This window comes from Oncorhynchus tshawytscha, linkage group LG08 (assembly GCF_018296145.1).
Source record: "Oncorhynchus tshawytscha isolate Ot180627B linkage group LG08, Otsh_v2.0, whole genome shotgun sequence".
Classification (NCBI taxonomy): Eukaryota; Metazoa; Chordata; class Actinopteri; order Salmoniformes; family Salmonidae; genus Oncorhynchus; species Oncorhynchus tshawytscha.
The window spans coordinates 28,219,984-28,244,801 of NC_056436.1; the positions used below are offsets into that span (position 1 = coordinate 28,219,984).

General features: G+C 45.2%; 1 protein-coding gene across 1 annotated transcript in view; it reads left to right on the top strand.

Moving 5' to 3' along the window:
- tmem260 (transmembrane protein 260) overlaps positions 1 to 24,783 on the top strand; it is a 44,061-nt gene extending 19,278 nt beyond the window's left edge. Inside the window, exons 2-12 of the mRNA XM_042326282.1 lie at positions 1,422 to 1,453; positions 3,199 to 3,356; positions 16,096 to 16,266; positions 16,920 to 17,033; positions 17,299 to 17,332; positions 20,159 to 20,274; positions 21,618 to 21,790; positions 21,922 to 22,061; positions 23,065 to 23,133; positions 23,171 to 23,233; positions 24,447 to 24,783. Coding sequence (XP_042182216.1) covers positions 21,922 to 22,061; positions 23,065 to 23,133; positions 23,171 to 23,233; positions 24,447 to 24,783 — 609 coding nt within the window. The 5' untranslated portion in view covers positions 1,422 to 1,453; positions 3,199 to 3,356; positions 16,096 to 16,266; ... (2 more) ...; positions 20,159 to 20,274; positions 21,618 to 21,790. The remainder of the gene's footprint in view (positions 1 to 1,421; positions 1,454 to 3,198; positions 3,357 to 16,095; positions 16,267 to 16,919; positions 17,034 to 17,298; positions 17,333 to 20,158; positions 20,275 to 21,617; positions 21,791 to 21,921; positions 22,062 to 23,064; positions 23,134 to 23,170; positions 23,234 to 24,446) is intronic.
- Positions 24,784 to 24,818: the final 35 nt, after the last annotated feature.

The following is a 24,818-nucleotide window of genomic DNA, read 5'->3' on the forward strand; positions in this document are numbered from 1 at the left end:
GTCAGCTGTGGGACCTTATATAGACAGGTGTGTGCCTTTCCAAATCATGTCCAATCAATTGCATTTACCACAGATCGACTTAATCAAGTTATAGAAACATCTCAAATATGATCAATGGGGCGGCAGGTTAGCCTAGTGGTTAGAGCATTGGATTAGTAACCGAAAGGTTGCAAGTTCAAACCCCCGAGCTGACAAGGTACAAATCTGTCGTTCTGCCCCTGAACAGGCAGTTAACCCACTGTTCCTAGGCCGTCATTTAAATAAAGGTAAAAAAATATATATTTTAAAAAAAAATGGAAACAGGATGCACCTGGGCTCAGTTTCGAGTGTCATAAGCAAAGGGTCTGAATACTTATGTAAATAAAGTATCTTTTTTTATTTGCAATAAGTTTTTTTTAAATGTAAAAACCTGTTTTTGCATTGTCATTATGGGATATTGTGTGTAGATTGATCATATTATAATATATTTTTTTCAAGAGGTCTGAATGCTTTCCCGAATGCACTCTATGTATTTGTGTGTGTGTATGTATGTATGTATGTATGTGTGTGTGTGTGTGTATGTATGTGTGTGTGTGTGTGTGTGTGTATGTATGTATGTGTGTGTGTGTGTGTGTGTGTGTGTGTGTGTGTGTGTATATAGAAAATATATTGCACCAGCAGAGGGTGCTATGTAAGACTCACACATTTATCAATTTAATCTGAATAGAATTTCAATTTTCATGAGTGGGAGATGCAAACATTTCGTGAAAAATCTGTTTAATTGAACGCGCTTTGGGTGTATTCTGGCTCGTTGGGTTTGTGCCCCAAATGATCTGAGGCATCCTTAAATAGCGTTGTGTTGTATGCAGTTTCCACTGCACCCCACACAGAGGTAGAGACAGTTAGAAACTTTGCAACCAGCTCGTGTCCTTAAGCTTACCTCATCATGCTTTCATTGTCACCAATACTGTCTCTGTTTCTGTGTCCTCTCTGGACCAAAGGAGAGGCTGGGAGTGTGGGAACAGAGAGAAAGAGAAAGGAATAGAAAAAGAGGAAGAGAAGGGACCTGGTGCATGGGGAGGACTGGGAGCAATACTCTCAGATCAGCCTACTTGTATGCCTGTGTGGCGCAGCATTGGGGAGGGAGTGTTATGGTGCGTGTAAGTGTGTGTGTGGCGGAGAAGGGAGTAGTGTGTGTGTGTGTGTGTGTGTGTGTGTGTGTGTGTGAGTGAGGGGGGAGTCAGGGGAGAAGCAAGAGATGAAGAGAATGAGCATGCCGCTTAGGAAATGTCACACTGGGAAGATTTGCAGGTTTTGATCCAGGCAAATTAATGCAAAACCCCAGTGCAAGTATTTGATTTGGGAAAAACTTTGGAGCAGACTCGTCTCTTAATAATAATGATTGGGTTTACATTCATTTCCTCCCCTATTCACTTCCACAGGAGAGCTGATCACCGCTGCTTGTGAGCTGGGGGTAAGAATTAGCCTTATTGTTTAATCAATTCACTCATTAACTCTTATAAGCATTAAGGGAGTTTAATTAAGCATGGGCAGAAAGCAGATTAATTTACTTTAAGTCCACATTTTTTCCCATTCTTTTCAATACACTTATTTTACCAAGTTAGAAGTGGAGAATGCTATAATTTGCATCCTGTTTTTTAAATCCAATTAAAGTCAATGGTAAGGCGATGGCTTTTGTGGGCTTTGCCTTATGTAGGGTATAAGGCTTATTATATCCACCCCTCTTTTTGTGTGTGTATGTGTGTGTAAGCCGCGAAGAATGAACTAAATCGGGTTAACAGTTATAATAAGTTGTATTATTTAATAAAGTTTATTACGCCGCTGTGATCCTTTTAGGGAGGCTGTGTCAGTGTCACTATGCCAGTAATCCTGTCGTTAGTGCCGCAGTCCGTGTGGCCTTCCCGTCTGTCTCAGGTCTCCCCAGAGTTCAGAGGGCCACCGGCCCTTCCCTCCAATCCCCAGAGCTCTGGAGCTCTCTCTGCCCACAGCTTCCCGTGGCCTTGGTGCCCCTCTGCCCTTTCATTCTTTAACTATGAGCCTGTCCGTCTAAATCTGCTCCAACATCCCCTCTTTCCTACCTTCACCTCATGTTCACCTGCCTGCCTGTCTGATACAACCATCTGTTTACCAAACTGGGATTTTTGAATGTCTTCCCTTATTTTCTTTCTTTCTTTGCTGTCTGTCCACTTTCCTCTCTCTCTCTCGTTGCTCGCTCTCGGGCTCCTCCCCTTTCACTCTTCCTTTTTGCCACCCACTCATCCTCTCCTTGTCTCTTTCCCTTTGACCATTCATTTACCTCCCTAGCTTTAAAAGCTCCTCCAGTCTCTCCTTAGACCTGCCTGGTTGATGTGGACCCGGCCAGGGGTCATTGAGCCTCGGCAGTGTCTGTGATGATTGGTGGGGTAATCACACTCTCACCTCTCAGTGGCGGCTCCATTTGAAGGGCTGCCCCTGCTCTCCGGCTGGCCCAGCCTTATCAGTGCCAGGGAATGAGTCTGTGTTTAATGACTGAGCCCTTATCGGCCTGGAGGAGACTTAGCGGCTAATTGCAGTGATTTCTGGGATCCCCAGGGCGGGAGTGGCTGCGGCACCGAGGTAGTTTGGGTCCAGGGCTGGCGAGCACTACGTGCTGCAGCACGGACTCCAGAGAGGTGCCTTGTCCTTGGGAAGTGATGAGGGGAGGAGGAGGAATGGGTTTTGTAGAGAGAAAGAAGAAAGAGGGTTGGGAGGCCCTCTCATTGCGGAGTCAGTCAGCGGTCAGGTCACACAGTAACACTATGGCTCTCTAGGCCAGGCCTGCCACTCCATCCATCCCTTCACCTCTACCACCGCTCCCCCAGGGTCACACACTCACTGCAGGGAAAAGATGCAGCTCACGTACAGTACTGGTGGCAGTGGGGCTCATTCAAATGATAGGCTTTCATTACCCTTCTACCCTCTCTCCCTTTCATCCTGCCTCAGCCCCATGCCCCCTCTCCTTCCCTCACTGTATTCTTCCACCACACTTCATTTTGCACTCCTCAAACTCTTTAGCCATATATCCAGGGCCAAGAGTATTTCCTCCATTGACCAGGAAAACCATTTAGCTATACCCCAATGTTCTCAGTCTGGGACGGATAGCTGTCTTTCTCCGGTCTCTCTCTTCATAATCCCTCCCCTGGTTACTGACGTGTCCTCTCTCTGTGTTGGTCGGGGCAGGTGGCTCACCCCCCGGGCTACCCACTACCCAGTCTTCACCCTGCTGGCCCGCCTGGCTCTGACCCTGCTGCCCTGCCTCTCCATGTCTCCGGCCCACAGTGTCAACCTACTGAGCAGCCTGCCGGGGCCAGCCGGGCCCTCTGCTTCACTGTCTGCAGGTAGGACTACAACTTAACGCCAAGGTCAGGAGTTCTCCTGATCAGGCCACCTAGTCAGTGAAAACTCCTGGTCCTTCTCATCTACTCATTATAGTCAACATGATTAGTCTGCTGCATCCAATAGTGCTGTAACTCTGCAGTTACACGTCTGTTAATGGACCGCCGCGACAACAGTAGGCTTGAATGTTACATTCAAATCTCCTATCATCATATCTAAGCCATTATGATGCCAATGTCGATGAAAATTCGCAAATCACCTTGTTTGGAGGTACACAATAAACTCCCTCCTCTCGTCATGAGTTGTCAGGCCATTAACGAGAACCACATACCGTATTTTTAACAGGGTCGTTAGCATTAGGAGTAAGGCAATTCTTTGCCCCATCTTAGCGCAATATCTAGGCCTCGGATAAGGAGGAGACTACAGCATCCACAAAGTGACCATTAGACATACCACCTTTCAGACTGAATATGTTTGTAGGGGCAACAGTTTTGATTTAAATTAATCATTTATCGCTCTCACCTGACAATAGAAAACCAGCTATGTGCTACCTTTTTTGTAGCATTTCTGACAAAGCTCATCTTTTTCAGCCAAAGCTCAAGAGTTCTAATACCAGGTCAAGCAACTCGGTTGCTCGGAAACTCAGAGGTGCTGCTTCACCAGGCTGCCAATCATAAGAAGTGTATGATAACAAACCTGGGCTGCTGTAGATAGGTAGCTATATGGTGGTTTTTATTTTAAGCTGAGGTTTATCAATAAATGCAAACAGATCATTTGATTAGCTAGGTAGCTATCTAGCTAATGTTAGTGAGTGCAGCAGCTAGGCTCTGTAGCTAGCTAACACCAGTCAACTGAAAGCAAATTAGCTAGAAAGGCAAAGAAAGGTAGCTGGCTATATTTGGTTATTTAAGATTTTTACACAAATTCCTTCAGCCATTAGCTAGCTAGCTAGCTAGCTAGAGCCAGACAACAACAGCTGACCTCAACACAGAGGTTAGCTCATGTCCAAATTCCAGTGCTACATTTTTCCACAAAACATAGCTAGCTAGTCTGCCTGACACATTTCATTGTCAGAAAGGACACAACTCAAACTGAGAATTGCTAGCTAGCTCCACATGTAAACAGTGCCTTAGCTGTACACCACTGCAGTGTGCAAATGCATGCTTTTTAGCATCAGAAAAACTCACCAGTTTCTAGCATCCATAATAAATTCCAGTACGCTCCTTCACTTGTCTTCTTGAAATTTTTATTCAAATGTGTGCCAAACTAGCAACTCTGCGATGTGTTGGATCTTCGTCAACAACTCTGCCGTGCACAGCTCTAGGGGAGGGGGCTTTGATTTATATAAATGTATAGGATGCATAACTGCAAAGCTGTAGGCTAGAAACAAGCTGTAAAAGGCACAAGAAAGACACACCTCTAGTGTAAATGGAGGTATTTTTGTTTAGTCTCTATGGAGTTATGACTTTCAAAAGTGAATTCTTACTTTTTACTTGACCTTCTGAAAACTGCAGACAATTTCTTTTGACTATCAATGGTAAATTCTACACATACTTTAACAGTTAGTTCAACTTTTATTTTAGATATTAGAGGGCAACAGCCAGCAGACCAGGGTTTAAACCAGCAACCCTTGCAGTTATGCAAGTACACCACCTGTGTGTGGCATTAAGGTCCAAACCTTTTGTCAGATGCTGCATTACAGGTTACAATAGCACTGCCAATGACAGCCTTTTGGTTGCTTAAAAAAAATCAGGCTTTGCATTTGGAAATGTTTTATAATGCTCCTTTAAAAGAAAATCACCCTCCGGTGTAAAAAACATGGAAATAAAAAACAAACCTTGTTTTTAATAGATAATGTACGTTTAGGTTGGCCTAATAACTAACCTGGACAATTACTAAATGAGCCAACAAATGGGATTTTATCACAACATTTCAACTCCCAAAGAGCAGTTCTTCATAGCATAATTCTGTAATCCCTGAACATTTTCCAACTGACGTTTGCATCTTGCTGCTTAGAGAAGGGGTTGGTGATATTTGTGGGTTGTCTCTTTCAGCTAGTAGTGTTTCTGATCCCCTGTTCTGTATTCAGAACAGAGTCCCACCACACTCCTCACCCACAAACACACCCAGCCTGTTTACCCATTGCCCTCCCATTGTCACAGTGTGTGTGTGTTTGTGTGTGACACAGTCACGCCCCCTCCAAGTCCCTGACCCCCCCTCTCATCGCCCAGCATGCTCCCAATCCTGACATGGCATGATTTCTAATCTCTCCCCTTCTGCCCTCCTGGGTCTAAGACGGACAGGATCACCACTCCTCCCTCGCTATCACCACTCCTCCCTCGCTGTCCCTCCCTCCCTCAATCATGAGCTCAGAATGTGTTATGTTACTGTGTCTCTGCACATTCCCATGCCAACCCGCCTGTGGTGGTCCTCCTACAGCTCAGCCTGCCTGCTGACCCCATCATGAAAGGAATCTTTTCCACTCTCTCTCTTTGTGTGCGTTTATCTCACACTGTCGGCTGGCATACCTTGCATAACCGTTTTCTGATTGAGGTAGTTTCCTACTTGTGTGCGCTGTGCACCATTGGTGGCAGTTTACTGTTAGAATGTTTTCCCTTTGACATAGTTTTACATTTTACAAGGCCCATTTATGCATGCAGTGCTATATTAAATATATATCATACGCTGTGTTTGATTTACCATTCCCACACATTAGTTATGGCATATGTTAAAAACTGTTTTAGCACAGATACAGTACCTATCAGCAAGCTGTTTTGGGCCAGAGAAAGGAGGTGATACAGCTGTGAGTGTCACTACTCCCATGTGCGCTGCAGTGGGCTGGGTCCATTTCCTGTGTGCTTGGCCGGTGGTGGGCTAGGTGGCAGATGTGCTGGAGGGGTCAGGGTATAGGGTTAGCCCTGCTGGAGGCTGGAGCAGGACAGGGGCTGAGGAGGAAGTGCTCTCCCCATGTGGACTTTCCCTCAGCCCGGACTGACTGACTGCAGCCTTAGCCCCTGCCCTGCCCTGCCTCTCCCTTTCCTTTCCACTCTTACTCACTGCTCTGGAGCTGTTCTGTTGTGGTTTGGGCTCTGTGGATCTCTGAGTCCCTGTCTCTCTGATATGGACTCAACTCCATTTTGGAATTGGTTTCATAAACGATCAATAGCACCATTTCACTAAGCTCTGGCTAGCCACTTCCATACTGTGATTTCTGGAGCCAGCAGCTATGCATGCTGTCTGAAGATATTTGGACCACAGCACATGCAAAGTGCAGCCCTGTTTGTAATCTCTAAGGATTTAGATCCAATTTTGGATTATAGTTAGACTAAGTGAAAAGTCATTATGTAGACCCCCCCCCCCCCCCCCCACTGGGCTGATGGGCACTGAGGACTTCAGCCAGAGCACCAACCCACACTCTGTAAGCTCTTAAGTATGTATAATCTAGCTTTTCAATTTGAAAAATAGGCATAAAAGGTTTTAGTCATTATCTGTTTGGGGCTTGGTTTGGGTTTAGCCCGTGGCTGGAGTTCAGCTGGCAGACTTGGTGTGGTACTGGTAGGGTTTGAGGGGGCAAGGGGGTAGATGGTTTCCGGAATGGTTGTCTGGGGGCCTTGGGTGCTTTGCCTGTGCCCAGTAGGGTGGCAGAGATGGCATGCTACGCCCCTGTGGGGGTCCCTCCGGCCAGACCAGTCCTTCAGACTATATGCCAAACCTGACCAGTCTGCACTTCCTACCTGCCTAGCCCTCTCAGGGACATTTAGGTTAAGCTCTATAAGTGGAATTCTAGTAATACCTATAATATGGCTGTGATTGGCATTTCCCCTGGTTTGTATCCAATTTGCGTAAGTTTTGTTAGTACCCCAGCAGAATTTTGAGAGTGGTTATGGAAGTGGGTGCACCAGAGGAATAGTCCCAGTTTTAAATGCATAGGGACTTAGTATCAATTGTCTGCAGACCTATTGCATTGAAGTTATTACATGTTATGCACTTTTATTTTTTTAGACTTGAAATGTTAGTTTCTCACGAACAGTAAATTGCAAGACCTTGAAATTTGTCTGGAATATTGCCAAAATAGCAAGCCTTTGATGTATCAATTTAAATTAGTTGGACAGATTGCCATGTTTAATGTGGTGGAATGTACGTTGATAGGCTTGGAAGCCATTTCTCCCTAAACTGCCAGTTGCGTAAGTTTAAAATGTCGCACTTGGCTTCCCTTTGATTTGTCAATTACAGCACACTTGGCTTGATCACATGGTTTGATGGCCAAATTGCACATCTCGTTATGTTTTCACACCAGGACTTGATAGGCCTTTGAAGATGGTGGCCATAATGATAATAATTAGTATCGATTGCACTTGAAACTTCATAGGAATAATATTTGGCCCTATCAGTCTTAGATGACAATCCAGAGAGCTCAGTAATTTGGTGCTCCCTCATTTCAGTTTATCTGCTAAAGCTCCTCTGAAACTGTGCTACCTGAGAGGAATCTCTCTCACTTCAGAGAGAGACAGAGCACACAGACACAACCAGAGGAGCGCTAAAACAACAACAACATTGTCTGTTACAACCACTAACATCCAACAATCAGCACTTTTGACACGTTGTGTAATAGTAAGATTGCAAAACAACAGGATTCGTGAGGCTCACCAAATGGGCCCCATATCCCTCCCTTGTCCCAAAGGTACACCTGCGAGACACTCAACTGCCAAGAGCAGGCCTCTGTGGACCAGCTGATAACTCAGTGGACTGGCAGGGGCAGGCGGTGTGCCAGACCCCTTAAACGGGCCTCCACCACATGGTCCTGATGGTGCACCCCCTTCCTCGTTGCTGCTCCCTCAGATGGGTTGTTTTTCCAAAGGGCTGAGGCTGCTGGAGGGACGTGTGTGGCGGGGTCATCACTGAATCAGTCTGTGTATGTGTCTTTTTGGGTGCTTATGTGTGTTTTTGTCTGGAGTTTTATAGGGGTTAACAGCTGAACATCCCCCTCTATCCCCATACGCTACCCCCCCTTTCACATCAGACCCTCCCTTTCACATCTGTTGTGGTCAGGCGCTCAGTGTTCAAGGCGCTCAGTGTTCAGAGCCATAGCTTCTCTCAACCATAATTGAAGAGGGTAGTTGTATTGTTTGATAGCTTTTAAATAGGTTATGTTTGGACCTTTGCCCTGTCTGTATGATATCCTACTGTCTCCTAAGACATGAGGCCTCCTGCTCCTCTCACCCCCATCCTCAGCATGACCAATGGTTCCCCCCAGGACTCATTCTGTAATGCAGTTAAACAGATGTTTAATGAAGATGTTATTTCCTCATTACTGGCAGTGGGATGGGGTAGGAGGGGGGTATGAGGGGGGTAGATAGACAGCATAACAAAGTACCATTTTTAATATTCCTCTCGCCCGTGGGCCTGAGATTGTGTCGGCCTCGGACGTCAATATTACATCCCTCAGCCACCACAGGCAGTCTTAATAAGGCACCAGGCTAGGAGATGGATCAGACTCTGCAATTACAATTCTTCCAGAATTAGTTAATGGAATCTGTAGAGCAACATTTATATATCAGTGGTGGCTGCCTAATGACTTTGTTAAAATAGCAGCAGCAGCTGTATAAAAATGGCTTTCTATGAATTGCATAAACATAGGATTTCTGTAATTTGTTTTTTTCTGTTTTATGTCATTTTTGTGTGTTGGTCTGGAGATTAAGATGGCATTCTGGGACAAATTGTCATATCATAGGCTGCATTGTTTGAGCAGGATTGTGGTGATTAATTTTGCACGCGTGTTCGGGCGGGCACTTTCCTGGAGGAGGGGTGTCTGAATCTCATTCCGCTCTCAGGTCCTTTTTACCTCTCTCCTCTTCTCCTCTTGTTGCTGCTGTTGCTGCCTCTGCCTGATTGGAGAGTTTAAACAGAAATGGGTGCACATTGAGGAAGGTTAGTTTACTAGCTGTTGGAAGGCACATACTAGGCATTATGAATACATGTATTATGTTTTAATAATTATATACAGTACCAGTCAAAAGTTTGGACACCTACTCATTCTAGGGGATTTCTTTATTTTGATTTTTTTCTACATTGTAGAAAAGCAGTGAAGACATCAACAATATGAAATTACACCAATGGAATCATGTAGTAACCAAACAAATGTTAAACCTATCAAAATATATTTTATATTTCAGATTCTTCAAAGTAGCCACCCTTTGCCTTGATAACAGCTTTGCACACTCTTGGCATTCTCTCAACCAGCTTCATGAGGTTGTCACCTGGAATGGATTTCAATTAACAGGTGTGCCTTGTTAAAAGTTAATTTGTGGAATTTTTTCCTCAATGCGTTTGATCCAATCAGTTGTGTTGTGACAAAGTAGTGGTGGTATATAGAAGACAGCCCTATTTGGTAAAAGGCAAGTCCATATTATGGCAATAACAGCTCAAATAAACAAAGAGAAACGACAGTCCATCATTACTTTAAGACATGAAGGTCAGTCAATCCGGAAAATGTCAAGAACTTTGAACGTTTCTTCAAGTGCAGTCGCAAAAACCATCAAACACTTTGATTAAAGGGAAAGGGGTTAAGACCTCGTCAGTTGTACAACTGAAGGCCTTCAACTGAAATGTGTCTTCCGCATTTAACCCAACGCAACCCTCTGAATCAGAAAGGTGTGGGGGGCTGCCTTAATCGACATCTGTGTCTTCAACCAAACTGGCTCTCATGAGGACCGCCACAGGAAATAAAGATCCAGAGTTACCTCTGCTGCAGAGGATAAGTTCATTAGAGTGACCAGCCTTAGATTGCAGTCCAAATAAATGCTTCACAGAGTTCAAGTAACACACATCTCAACAGCAACTGTTCAGATGAGACTGTGTGAATCAGGCCTTCACAGTCAAATTGCTGCAAAGAAACCACCACTAAAGGACACCAATAAGAAGAAGAGACTTGCTTGGGCCAAGAAAATTAGACCAGTGGAAATCCGTCCTTTGGTCTGATGAGTCCAAATGTGAGATTTTTGCTTCCAACCATCGTGTCTTTGTGAGACGCAGAGTAGGTGAGCGGATGATCTTTGCATGTGTCGTTCCCACCGTGAAGCATGGAGGCAGTTTTGGGGTGCTTTGCTGGTGACACTGTCAGTGATTTATTTAGAATTCAAGGCACACTTAACCAGCATGGCTACCACAGCATTCTGCAGCAATACGCCATCCCATCTGGTTTGCGCTTAGTGGGACTATTATTTGTTTTTCAACAGGACAATGACCCAACACACCTTCAGCGTGTGTAAGGACTATTTGACCAAGAAAGAGAGTGATGGCGCTGCATCAGGTGACCTGGCCTCCACAATCACCCGACCTCAACCCAATTGAGATGGTTTGGGATGAGTTGGATCGCAGAGTCAAGGAAAGTCAGCCAACAAGTGCTCAGCATATGTGGGAACTCCTTAAAGACTGTTTGGAAAGCATTCCTCATGAAGCCGGTTAAGAGAATGCGAAGGCAGAGGGTGGCTACTTTGAAGGATCTAAAATATATTTGATTTGTTTTAACACTTTTTTTGGTTACTACATGGTTCCATATGTGTTATTTCATAGTTTTGATGTCTTCACCATTATTCTACAATGTAGAAAAGAGTAACAAATAAAGAAAAACCCTGGAATGAGTAGGTGTTTCCAAAAATTTGACTGGTCCTGTATGTAGCAGCCATACAATCATGTTCATGAGCTACTATACATGTGTAATGTACTTTATCCCTTTACACTTGTGTGTGTATTATTTAGTAGTTGTGGAATTGATAAGTTAGATTACTGGTTGGTTATTACTGCATTGTTGGAACTAGAAGCACAAGCATTTTGCTACACTCGCATTAACATCTGCTAACCATGTGTATGTGACAAATACAATTGATTTGATTTGGTATGCTTTATATGACATAGTTTTGTTACCCCTATTTTTCCTAGCTTGGCCCAAAAACAGGGTTGCGTGTCTGTTTTCCAAATGTGATACAACAGAGCACTAAGCCACAAACACTGTCATATTATCTAAAGATCCTCAGTGTTCAGCCCACTGTCCTGTCCTGGCCACAGCTAAGCCCTGGGGTGTCAGTGTTACTGAGCCAAGGCCAGCTGGAACCCTCTGTCACACCAGACCAGGCCGGGACACCACTTCATGGGCTTCATCCTAGCCTCTTCAGGAATGTGTGATTCTTTTCCAGCCATGTCTCTCTCAAAGCGCCACTCTCTGGGTGAGGGAACAGTGGTGGGCCGATCTGCGCTGGCACAGCTGTGGCATTGTGTGGTCCCTGGGGTGTTGTGTGACAGTCCATCCCCTGGTCTGGCCCTTTGTGTTGCCTCATTCACTACACATTCACTACAGACGGCTGCTTCCGCTGGTGGTGGCGCTTTGTGTGGTATTATTGTGGCCAGCCCAGGCAGGCATTTGGTGCTGGGCTGCAGTGTAGTGCTGGCAAGCCTCTGGCCCATGTTTAGGAACTGAGGGGGTAAATGAGGCATTTTCTGCTTTGATTCTTCAACGTGACAGTGGCAAGCTATTAGTGTCCTACTGTCTGTCCTTGTGGAAGACACTGGTAACTACAGTGCATTCAGAAAGTATTCAGACCCATTTACTTTTTCCACATGTTGTTACCCTACAGCCTTATTCTAAAATTGATAAAATTATTATAGTTTCATTTTTTTTCTCATCAATCTACACACAATACCCCATAACAACGAAGTGAAAACTGGTTTTTAGACATTTTTGCAATCGTATTAAACATAAAAAACAGAAATACCTTATTTACATAAGTTCAGATTTTTTGCTATGAGATTCAAAAATTGGGCTCAGGTGCATCCTGTTTCCATTGATCATCCTTGATGTTTCTACAACTTGATTGGGGTCCACCTGTGGTAAATTCAATTGATTGGACATGATTTGGAAAGGCACACACCTGTCTATATAAGGTCCCACAGTTGACAGTGCATGACAGAGCAAAAACCAAGCCATGAGGTCGAAGGAATTGTCCGTAGAGCTCCGAGACAGGATTGTGTTGCGGCACAAATCTGGGGAAGGGTACCAAAATATTTCTGCAGCATTGAAGGTCCAAGAACACAGTGGCTTCCATCATTCTTAAATGGAAGAAGTTTGGAACCACCAAGACTCTTCCTAGAGCTGGCCGCCCGGCCAAACTGAGCAAATAATAAGTACAATTTCAAGAACTTTGAACGTTTCTTCAAGTGTCGTCGCAAAATCCATCAAGCGCTACGATGCAACTGGCTCTCTCGAGGACCGCCACAGGAAAGGAAGACCTAGAGTTACCTCTGCTGCAGAGGATAAGTTCACCAGAGTTAACTGCACTTCAGATTGCAGCCCAAATAAATGCTTCACAGAGTTCAAGTAAACAACACTCAGTAAACGATCTCAACATCAACTGTTCAGAGGAGACTTCGTGAATCAGGCCTTCATGGTCGAATTGCTATAAGGGAACCACTACTAAAGTACACCAATAAGAAGAGACTTGCTTGGGCCAAGAAACATGAGAAATGGACATTACACCGGTGGAAATCTGTCCTTTGGTCTGATGAGTCCAAATTTGCTTTGTGAGATGCAGAGTAAGTGAACGGATGATCTCCGCATGTGTGGTTCCCAACTTGAAGCATGGAGGAGGAGGTGTGATGGTGTGTGGGCTTGCTTTGCTGGTGACACTGTCGATGATTGATTGATTGATTGATTGATTTAGAATTCAAGGCACACTACCAGCAGGGCTACCACAGCATTCTGCAGCGATACGCCATCCCATCTAAGTTGAGGTTAGTGAGACTTTGTTTTTCAACAGACAATGACCCAACACACCTCCAGCGTGTGTAAGCGCTATTTGACCAAGAAGGAGAGTGATGGAGTGCTGCATCAGATGACCTGGCCTCCACAATCATCCTACCTCAACCCAAGTGAGATGGTTTGAGATGAGTTGGACCGCAGAGTGAAGGAAAAGCATCCAACAAGTGCTCAGCATATGTGAGAACTCCTTTAAGACTGTTGGAAAAACATTCCTTAAGAAGCTGGTTGAAAGAATTCCAAGAGTGGGCAAAGCTGTCATCAATGCAAAAGGTGGCTACTTTGAAGAATCTCAAATATGAAATATATTTGATTTAACACTTTTTTTGGTTACTACAAGATTCCATATGTGTTATTTCATAGTTTTGATGTCTTCACTATTATTCTACAATGTAGAAAATAGTAACAAATAAAGAAAAACCCTAGAATGAGTAGGTGTGTCCAAACTTTTGACTGGTCCTGTATGTAAATGTGATATTTAGCTTCTTTTTTTTCATTTGCAAAAAAATCTAAAGACCTGTTTTTGCTTTGTCATTTTGGGAATTTGTGTGTAGATTGATGAGGGGGAAAATATTTTAGATTAAGGCTGTAACGTAACAAAATGTGAATGGGTCTGAATACTTTCCGAATGCACTGTGTGTCTGTTGGTTTGAGGACAATGTCTACAGGGTTTGTGGTTAGGAGTGTTTATGGGTATTTGTGTTTCCTTGAAGGTATTTGTTCTTGTTCTGGTTACTGACTTATATACTTTCTTTTAGGAGATTTTATTTTACAAAGTGAATTATTATATGATTTGGGTAGATTTATTTTTACTTCAATAAGAGCTTGATGATTATGGTTCAAATTCCCAGGAATTAAAAAAATATTTTAATGAAATGAATTTCCATTATTTATGTTTAGCAGAGCTAAGATCTCCCAATTCATGAAATACAATTTATTTACAGAATTTCTGTATAGAATTCCTTTGTCATCCAGTTAGTTACCCCAGTGATGAGACTGAGACTGAGACATTCTGGCAAGCTGGATCAGTTCAGGGTAAAATACCCATATATTATTCTCCTGCCATGTCTCAACATTACAGCTATTGTCACTGAGCCACAACATTACAGAACAGCAGCACCCTGCACCACATTGAGCTTTGATAACAGGAAACATGGCCGCAATGGTGTCATATTCTCTCCCTCTACATCTCCCTACCGTGGGAGTAGCTGGCCCCCTCCCCAGCCCAGAGAATGAGCCATGGAGACGCTGACTGGGACCCAGGTGGTCCTCTGCAGACAGACAGGTAATTTAAACCTAAGTGTACACACATCACTGGGTTTTGACACACTGACAGGCCCTGAGAGAGAGAGATGTCAGCCTCTCAGAAAGAGAGGACAGGAGTGTGTATGTGTCTGTCTCGACAGGCATGTCCGTAGAAGCCATAGCGAGCCTGGTGTAATAGCCACATTACTTCCAAGGACCCCCACTACTGCTCAGCACCCTGCTTTACCCCAAAACCAGCACCCCTGCTAAGTGTGTGAGCGGGGTGTTAATTGCCACACAGGGGGGTAGAATTGAGGGCGAGGGGCGTCCCTGCACCTCAAGAAAAGTCCCCATCCGCCCCCCACCCCCTTCTCCTACCGTTCAAGTTGCAGCTAATTCCTGGAGCGATGCAGTGAGAAAGACGCTGCTATCTCTTACTAAGACTGACCCCCCCCACTCCCCCACTCCCACCACTAGACCCCCCCACCCCAGTCCTGCATCACATAGAACACAGAGCAAAAAGACTGGCAGAAAGGAGAGGGAAAAATGAAGGAAAAAAGTCATCAGCAAGCAATACTTTTTTTACTCTCCTCCCTCTCCTTTTTTTCTGATTTACGGCGCTTTCCTCAGAAAGCTCCATTGTTCCCCTAGCCTAAGTCTCATCAGGCCTTTTGTGGCTGACTATCACAGCGGCAGGCAGAGAGCTGGAAATGTATAAATGGTATCATGCCTTGTGATTAATGGCGGTACTTATGAGTCAGGTCTGATAACGGGCCTGCTCTCTACTCAATTTCAGATACCGTTAATGGAATCTGTCTTCTGCGATTGTAATGTGAGAGCGCCTAATTTGCTATGGAGCTTGAAGCTGTCACCGGCAAGGGATTGTGGGGTCATAAGGGACCTGGCAGCCGTTTGGCCTGCAGCTTGTATCTGCCGTGCTGAATAGAGCAGCTCTCTGCCTGTCAGTTAGCTGATAGGCTGATGAGGACTCTAAGCCACTCTACACAATGGCGGAAACGGCCATACTGCCTGACTTCCTTAATTGTGGAGCCCGCTCATATTTCAGAGCCAGCGTGCCAGGGACTGGGCGGATTTTTTTCTTCCTCTTTTCCCCCCCTCTCTCCTCAACTTTTTTTCTGTTTTCTTCATTTCATCCTCACGTACTCTGACCCCCCCCTCACACATCTCTGTACTATTTGAGTCGTCTTCCCCTTCTCCTCCTCATCATTTGTCGTCACTCTCCCTCTGTGTCTCTTTTTAGTAAGTGGTGGGTCTTGAATATGACAGATTTATCACAAGTTTGCTTCAGTTACCACTAAAGAGATGGAAGAGAGGAAGAAGGGGGGGGGGACTTTTGAAGTAAAGGAGTACATCTCCCATAGTGGTTATCTATGTCAGGCTGGCGGATGAATTTGCTTCTGGAGAGAGAGGCCTGAAGGATGTGGTATGGGAGTGGTCAGAGCTTTAGATAGTTCCTATGGCTACGAAAATAGAATTGTTTCAATGACCGGTACATGGACATTTTCAAAAATATGTCAATGATTTTGTTTTGCAGTCGTGGTCAACCATATCCGTCTATCATCATTATGAGTTTTCTAACTTTGGATAGACACAAACCATACGCTTACCCATACCTGGGGTTGGACATGTGGTCACCCCTGTACCTGACACCTCTGCCACTCCTCCAGACTGGCAGACCCGGGGCCAGGTGCGGTGCTGGCTGGGGGGTGTTTGCTGTGTCCAGGCCCAGCTGGCAGTGGTCGGTGGTGGCCGAGGTCTTCTTCCTCGACCTCTTCGTTGGGCTCTTCTCCCTGACTGCCAGCTTCCACTGTGCAAATAGTGCCCCCCAGAGGAGTCAGGTAACTACACCATCCTTCTATACCATCCACCCTCACACAGGACAAGACATGCATATCAGCCACCTGAAACCAGATAGACCGTTCCATTGTGATATCACAACTGTGTGCCCGAGGAAACTATATGGTACAATTTATAGAAATATGGTATGTTAATATACAGACTGTTTATTTTTTCAATGACAAATGCCATATGTTGATACATTTTAAGGAGTTGTTCACGATTTTACAACTTGATGTTAGATGGTTACCCTGAAAGTAGTCTATCGGCCAAGAGACTAATCCAGGTTTCACTTTTCTTTAAACAGCCACTACAAACGTCTGCTAACCTTAGCCACCATAAGCTAACAATCAATGGATGTGATGGGGGCATGTGAGCATGTTTTTACAAAAATTATGTCCAAATCACCTGAAATCAAATCAACTCCATATTTGGTTTGCTGTTACTTAAAGGTGAATTGGCCATAAACATTTTTTTAACATGCTCACATCACTTCCATTAATTGTTAGCTTGTGGTGGCCAAAGTTAACTGAAGTTTGTACTGGCTGTTTAAAGAGAACTGAACCATGGGTTACAGTTAATACTGGCCCATATACTACTTTCAGGGTGAGGAACCATCTAACTACTCCTTTAAGTCTCGTCTTGTTGTCGTCAGGTTGCCCATTGGGGGGCGCTGTGCTGTGACCTGGGCCCGTGTAACCAGCACACTCTGGTGTTGTACGTGGTGGTCATCATTCCCAGGGTCCTGCTCCACCTCTGCTCTCACAAAGTAAGTTTGAGACACACCGCTCTTTTCCATCTGAGTGGCCATAGAGACGTAGGCCGAAAAACTGGCCTATCTGTTGCTGGGGAGACCAGACTTCCCTCTCAGGCCTCCTCACTCACCTACAGAGGACTGAGTACGGCACCTTTAGCCTGGTACACACTTATATACATTTACATATACTGTACCAACATACATTACAGTATATTGGAGCTGTGGGAGGTGTGGTAGTGAGTGTTAATGTGTTTCTTTCTTTAATAATTGACCCTAGGCCAAGACAGAGGGAACCTCACCATGATGCTAAAGTGAGTATTAGTCACTTTATTTTACAGATGAAGTCATTGCTATAGCATGAATCTTAATTCAACAGTTTGTTTACACATTGTTTCCATTTATTTGAGCTTTTAGGGTATTTTATTTCGAAATAGTTTTCTGGAATATTACATTAAATGTTGAATATTGAAGGTAATTTATTGGATAATGTGATCTGTAGAAGTGAAAGAGTTGTTTTCTAATGCTTTTGACTCTAGACAGACAGGTTTAAACATCAGACAAAAACCCATCAGTTCTGTTCTGAAGGAGGGAAACCATCCATCGCCAGTACTGGAGGCCGTCTCTCCCTCTCTTTCTCCTCTCCAGCTTTTGTTCTTCCCGCTCCCCTCTCTACCATCAAAGCAGAACTGAACCTGCTTAAAGGACCACATCTCTATGTTCTGTTTCTCCAGCAGTTTGAAATGATCACTCAGCTCTGGTGTTTAAGCATGACAAGCTGTGATGACAGACACTGCAATATAGCTGGAGAGATTGTGTTTTCCTCCAACAACCCCCTCTATCCCCCCCTGTCATCCAACTTCTGGTATTTTTCTACAGCTGACGCTTCTTAAGACCCCCACCACCAACCCCCTCAGCCCGGCCCCTCCCACTTCCATCACCCCCGCTGGTTGATGGACAAACATACCTTCAAGATGAGGGAGAGAGGCAAACATGACAAGCATGTCACATTGGGGACGTAAACCTCCCTAGAGAAGCTGACACAGTCTTACACACATATGCACATAACACACACACACACACACACACATCGGCCTACACTCAATGATATGGAGACTCAATACGCTGTCAAAAAGAGATTGGTATTAAAGAAGAGGCAGGGAGCTATCTCTGCTCCGGGGAAGTGTCTGTGACTGACAGGCTCTCTGACAGGGGTTGGGTGGAGGCCACATTCATTGGTGTCTGTCAATCGGATGGAAGGGTGCATACAGTCATTAAAGTTAGTCTGTTTGATTGGGGAGGGGTCAGTTATTTGTGTCTTCCAGTCACAAGAAAGGGAAGTGGGAGGTTATTCAATAATTGCTGTTCTTCAGTTTGATGAAGGTTAGAGGGATGCGGGTCATGGAGACATTGGTGTCTGCTAATCAGAGGTTATTGGGGTGTGTGTGTGTGTCAGGGCTCAGCTGACCCACTGTATTGCTGACCTGTCCCTCTTTGTGCTGGTCCTGGCTGGACTGGGCTTGTTCCTCTCCTCCTGGGACAGGTAAGGAAACACACCAGACAGACAGAAATCACTCTCTCAGACAGACAGGACAAGTCCATATACACTCACTTCATTCCTTAATGAGCAATTAAACCATTGCCAAGTGCTTTTAACATAAAAATAAACTATTCGACCTGTCATGCTGCCATGGCACTGTACAATTAAAAGAAGAAAGGGAGATTTTGATGTGTGTTTGTCTACTAGTTGTAATGATGTGTATGTGAATGCATGTATCTGTATGTAGCAGTGCTCTCTGATGCAGTAATTCATTACAGTAGTGCCTATGCTGGGGTCGGTTGGGTGCCACTGATAAGGCAGAGCAGAGCCAGGCAGTCCCCAGGGCACAGCCAACCCCCTGCCTCCCCCTGCCTTCCCTGGGGGGCACCCAGACACACTTGGCTTTACAGACACACAAGCATGAACGTGTGCAAACATATGTGGGTCATTCCATTGAAATTCTATGAAAATGTCAGCAACGTTTTCTGAAATACAGCACAAATAAATATGTACTTTTATTTCCACTTTTTGTTTTCAATTTCCATATGTGTTTAGATTACCACTAGGGGATAGTGTTTTGTCGTTCTTTTATATGACCATTTACAACTGTCCTCTGCGTTGTAATGGTGATGTGAGGCAGAGTGGTAGGCCCCATCACACAGTGACTCACACTCTGTCATCCAGACCCAGCATTAGGAAAGCAATCATGCTGTGGGCTACAGAACATGTTAGCTGTGATAGTGTGTCTGTCTACGGGTGGAGTGACGTTATCTCTCCTGTACCTCGATACATTTGGGAGGGAATTGCACTGCACTGCAAGTACTGTATTTTCATGTACTTATTAGGAGATTGAAAAGAAATGTGATTTGTAAAATGAACAGGTACCCTGCACATGTATTGTTGTTTTGGTTCTGTACTCCAGCACTTCACATTTTAAATGAGACAATGACTGAGATTGAAGTGCAGACCCTCAGCTTTCATTTCAAGGTATTTTTGATCCAAATCGTGTGAACCGTTTAGAAATTACAGCACTTTTTAAACATAGTCCCTTCATTTTATGGGACCAAAAGTAATGGGAAAAATTCACCTATTTGATTACATCAAGCTTGTGACTCTGCAAGCTTTTTGGATGCATTTCCTGTTTGTTTTGGTTGTGTTTCAGGAATGAATGGTAAATAATGTATTTTATCAAAACAAACAGCAAATGCATCCAACAAGTTTGTAGAGTCACAAGCTTGATGTAATCATTGTGTGCTAAGAATATGGGACAAAATACTATATACACATATAAGTGAATTAGTCCATATACTTTGGTCACCTAAAATGAGGGGACTATGTTTAAAAAGTGCTGTAATTTCTATACGTTTCACCCGATATGGATGAAATTACCGTAAAATTAAAGCTGACAGTCTGAATTTTAATCTCAATCATTGTATAATTTCAAATCCAAAGTTCTGGAGGTAAAACAGAGGTAAAACAAAAATGTGTTACTGTCCCAATAATTACGCAAAGAACTGTATATGGTATTCCTGTCTATATACAGTAACTATGTGTAAGGTCAGTGGTCTTATGGTGATGAATGCCTGTCTTTTCCCTTCAGGATGCAGGGTGTTGTTCCCTGACTTCTGACGGCCATGCTGCTACTCTACTCCCTGTTCTTCACCTGGAGATTCAACCTGGACACCAGCAGACAGGGGACCCCTACCCCTGGGAGTGGTGAGTGATGGGGCGTAGTTAGGGCAGGGAGATGACTGGATGGGCCTGAGTTGGGCTGCCACAGTCTCCTCGGCCCCAGGTAAAGGCTGTGTTGTGTGTTTAGTCTCTCTGGTGGAGCAGTTCTGGCTTCAGAGTGATGCTGTGGTGTGTGTGCTGGCTGGGCTGGGCCTGAGTTGGACACACACAGGCCTGGGGAGGAGGCAAGGCCATGGGGGTCTGTGGAGGGCCGGAGGCTCTTCACTATAGGTCTCCTGGTACACATGGTGCACTCCAACCATCGGTAAACATCATATCCAGTAAAATCAACTGACTTTGGCTTGATGGCACCATCCTGTGTGTAGTGTTATAACACTGTAGTATCTTTACCTGCACCAACTGATTTCAGGATGACCGTCAAACTGTAAAATAAATGTTGTCTTGTAGCTAAAGCTCGTGTCAAACTCAAGAATATTTATTTTTGCGGGAAATAACGATCTCGGGCGACATTGAAATGACTTAAACTAAATCAGAACTGTGTAGAAATGATAATGACCTACATTTATAGTCTCCTCACTCTGTCCAGCTCACTAACAGTCATCAAACGGAGGCTTGGCTGTCAGGGAGCATCGAACCATTTTAAAGCGATGGATAGAGGACAATTCTTTTGCAGATTTAGACTGCAAGGAAATATAATCCATTTTAAGTGCGGTCCTCTCGACCTCGATGGAAAAAGTTTGCCCCTCGGGCTGCATTCTGAGTTTGATACCCCTGGGCTAGAGGGTCACCCACAAAACATCTTGAGAATTTTACTGACAAAAATCTCTGCACTTGTTTCATCTGAGCTAACCCAATCATTTTCTCTGTAGCTCAAACTGGGGCCCTGCACTCCACATGCCAGGTATTTTATTCTCCCGTCTCTCCTCATCCCATGGTGGGGGCTAAAGAGAGGCACGGTTAGCACATAGATTCCACTGTGAATGCTGAGTGTGAGATGTTAGCCGTGAGAGGTAGCAGATTACACCAGTGTGGTGCTGCGCTCTGCCAGGCAGACTGAGGGAGCATCACACAGCTGCTTTGATCAGGGGGAGGGCATACCCTGTCAGACCCATCACACCTGTCTACCCACGATTAGATAGACAGAGCTGGGGTGGGGGCACTGACAACTTACCACAGAGGCACTTGAAAGCATACATAGAGTACAAACACACACACACACACACACACACACACACGGAGACCATCCTCAGTAGTGGAGATGGACAAACATAACTCCACTCAACAACAAAAAAGTACACAGACACACAGTTGTAAGAGAGTATATAACTCCTGTTGACTTGTAGAGGTTTGTGTTGCGTCCCTCCCAGGGAGTGTGATCAGAGCAGTAACAGTGTGATGGAGCAGTTTGGGCGGGAGCTTCTGGTCTCTGTCCCTCCACACTCTATCATCCTGACCCAAGGAGACCTCCCAGGGAACTCCCTGCGCTACTGCCAGAGACGTACGCCTCGTTGACCAGGAGGTTACTACTTTGTCACTTAATGTAATTTGCATTGGTTTTAAGTCCAGGTCAGGACTTCCATTCATTCAGCGTCATGATAACAGCATTGTTAGAAGCATTTTGGTAGAAGATCCTAGTAAGACTCCTGTCTGTTGACCTCTTTGCTCCTCCAGATGATGATGTACAGCTGGTACGTGGCCAAGCTGGGCCAGCATCACCCTGGGGTTCACTTCCCAGGGCGCTGGTGGGACCCGGTCCACACGGAGGAGAAAGACACCTTCAGTCTGGAGAAGTTCCTCTCTCACAACACACAGTGAGTCACTGGGAGAGAAGGGAGGGAGAGAATACCATAGAGATACATACAGTGTCTTTCTTTATTGAGAATGTATGGACTGACTGAATGGACTAGTGAGAAATAGAGAGAGTGAATGAAGAGGACAATAATGGACGGAGTAGAAAGTGAGTGTAACTGATGTGAAGTGGCTAGCTAGTTAGCGGGGTGCGCGCTAATAGCGATTCAATCTGTGACGTCACTCGCTCTGAGACCTTGAAGTAGTTGTTCACCTTGCTCTGCAAGGGCCGCGGCTTATGTGGATCGATGTGTAGCGATGCTTCACGGGTGACTGTTGTCTATGTGTGCAGAGGGTCCCTGGTTCGAGCCCAGGTAGGGGTGAGGAGAGGGACGGAAGCTATACTGTTACATGAGGAATGGCGAGATTGTTGGAGAGCACCGAGTGGTTGAAACAATAAGGAGGAGATGAAACATAAAACCTACAGCATTAAGGACTATAACACCAGGCTACTGCCCCGTGAGGAGTCACAATACTTCATCCATGTCTGAAAGACTGCAGAGAACGACTGAACAGATCTATTCTGTCTATTTATGTTTTATCCATCTGACTATAGTACTCGAAGGATACAGAGAACAAATGGGTTGGACAGGACTCCTGTAAATCCCCAGCCCACCAGGGGGCAGTGTTTGCTTGGCCAACAGGGGGGCAACACTGACCAGTGGGATCAACCCTCTGGGTACAGCACTGGAGAGGAGAGTGGATCAGTAGGAATGGGAGAGAGCTGAATGGTGGGTGTGTGTGCATGCTTGTGCTTGTTGGGAATGAGGTGGATGCACATGTGCTTCCCATGTATGCCTATTCAGTTCTATCAGAAGTCACCTGGGGTGAGAGTGAGTAGTGTTTGAGGGGAGATAGATAGCTGAGGGTAGTTCCCTTTAGGGACTCCAACACTGTGGTTCTGCTCTGTCCACCTCAGCAGCATGGTCACGGTGCCTGCCTGGTTGTGTGTGTGTGTGTCTGCAGGGGGGCTGTGCTGGCCTGCATCAGGCTGCCTAACCGGGACCCCAGCTGGGAGAGGAGCTTTTCTCACTGGCTCCTGGGTGTGTGGACCACCTGGTCCTGCCCAGGAGCCCTTCCACCCGGAGGAGTGGACCCGCCACACCCTCTACATCTGGACCGAGCCACACAACAGGTACACAGTATACATACAGCCCAGAGGGCCCTCTGGAGAGGTGGGGGGCCTGCTCAGCAGGAGAGGCCTACAGTTCATGGGGAGTCTATGGTGTTCTGCTAGCTGCCATGGAAATGGTCGTACTGTATGCCATAGCATGACGAACATGCTAGGCCTGTTAGTTAGGAATCCTGTGATCATATATTTCTATAGCAGAGTAAGAATCTTCTGTTCAGTGATACTCTTTGGTGTTGACTATTTCTTCTCTGTGGTCTTTCACAATACAGGCAGAGACTTAACGGATGTTCCTACAGCAAGGTTTCCTCTGTTCTCCGTGCTCTGATCCTGCAGCTCTTTTTGCGTTATACCAAAGCAAGACATTAGGCCTCCAGCCATTTGAAATGAGGCTAAAGATGAAACATAATTAGTTTCTTATTGCGTTTTGTCAATAAGTGTGTCAAAAGTGGAATTAGTCAAAGCTCCATTTTTCTGTTGCCGTTGCCAGCCGTCCCTCATTCACTGCGATAATCATGGCTGAATACTGTGACGTTATTTCCCTCACTACAAGCGTGTCCGTCGATGCCCACAAGCCAAATATTAGCTCGGAACCCTGCTAAAATATTATTTTGAAGAAGAGGTCAAGTGTTTATACGCAACAACATGAAAAAGGAAATGTGGTTCCTTCCATGTCTAATGTGCTGGTACTGTTGCTCTACAGTACTGTACTGTACTGTATATTCACATTGGGTTTGTGAACCTAAACCAGCACACTTTGAACAATGTGTATTAACATCCCATAGTGATACATGAATGAATATGATTGTGTGGAAGGAATGATGCATGAGAAAAGCCCCGGAGGTGTTGAGATATAGAGCTGTGTCTTGTTCCATTTACCACCTAGGGTCCTGGGTAAGGGGGTCTAGGAGATGTGGCCGGCCAGGTAAAGTAAAGAGTAAACGCTGAAGACACTGACTCTCTTTTCTCTTGCAGTCACTGTATATATGTATAGTTTACAGAGAGCCTCTCTGACAGATCAGCCTAGTCTGCCAGCTAAAACATCTACGTAACCCACTCTGGTGTGGTAGAGCACCAGCTATTCTACATGAAATGCTGTTGTGTAGCTAGCATCTACATAAATCACTATATTCTCCTAGTGCATCTCTGTGGATAAATCTCCACAGTTCATCCATCCAGAACTTAGCTCTGAGCCTGTGATATGGTCTCTTTGTTTCAGGATGAAGACGGCTTTCTTTCTGTTTGACCTGGCTGAGAGGATCCAGGGAGAGGAGAAAGCTGGTCTGTTTGACCTGGCTGAGAGGATCCAGGGAGAGGAGAAAGCTGGCCTGTTTGACCTGGCTGAGAGGATCCAGGAAGAGGAGAAAGCTGGTCTGTTTGACCTGGCTGAGAGGATCCAGGAAGAGGAGAAAGCTGGTCTGTTTGACCTGGCTGAGAGGATCCAGGGAGAGGAGAAAGCTGGCCTGTTTGACCTGGCTGAGAGGATCCAGGGAGAGGAGAAGCTGGTCTGTTTGACCTGGCTGAGAGGATCCAGGGAGAGGAGAAAGCCTGTTTGACCTGGCTGAGAGGATCCAGGGAGAGGAGAAAGCTC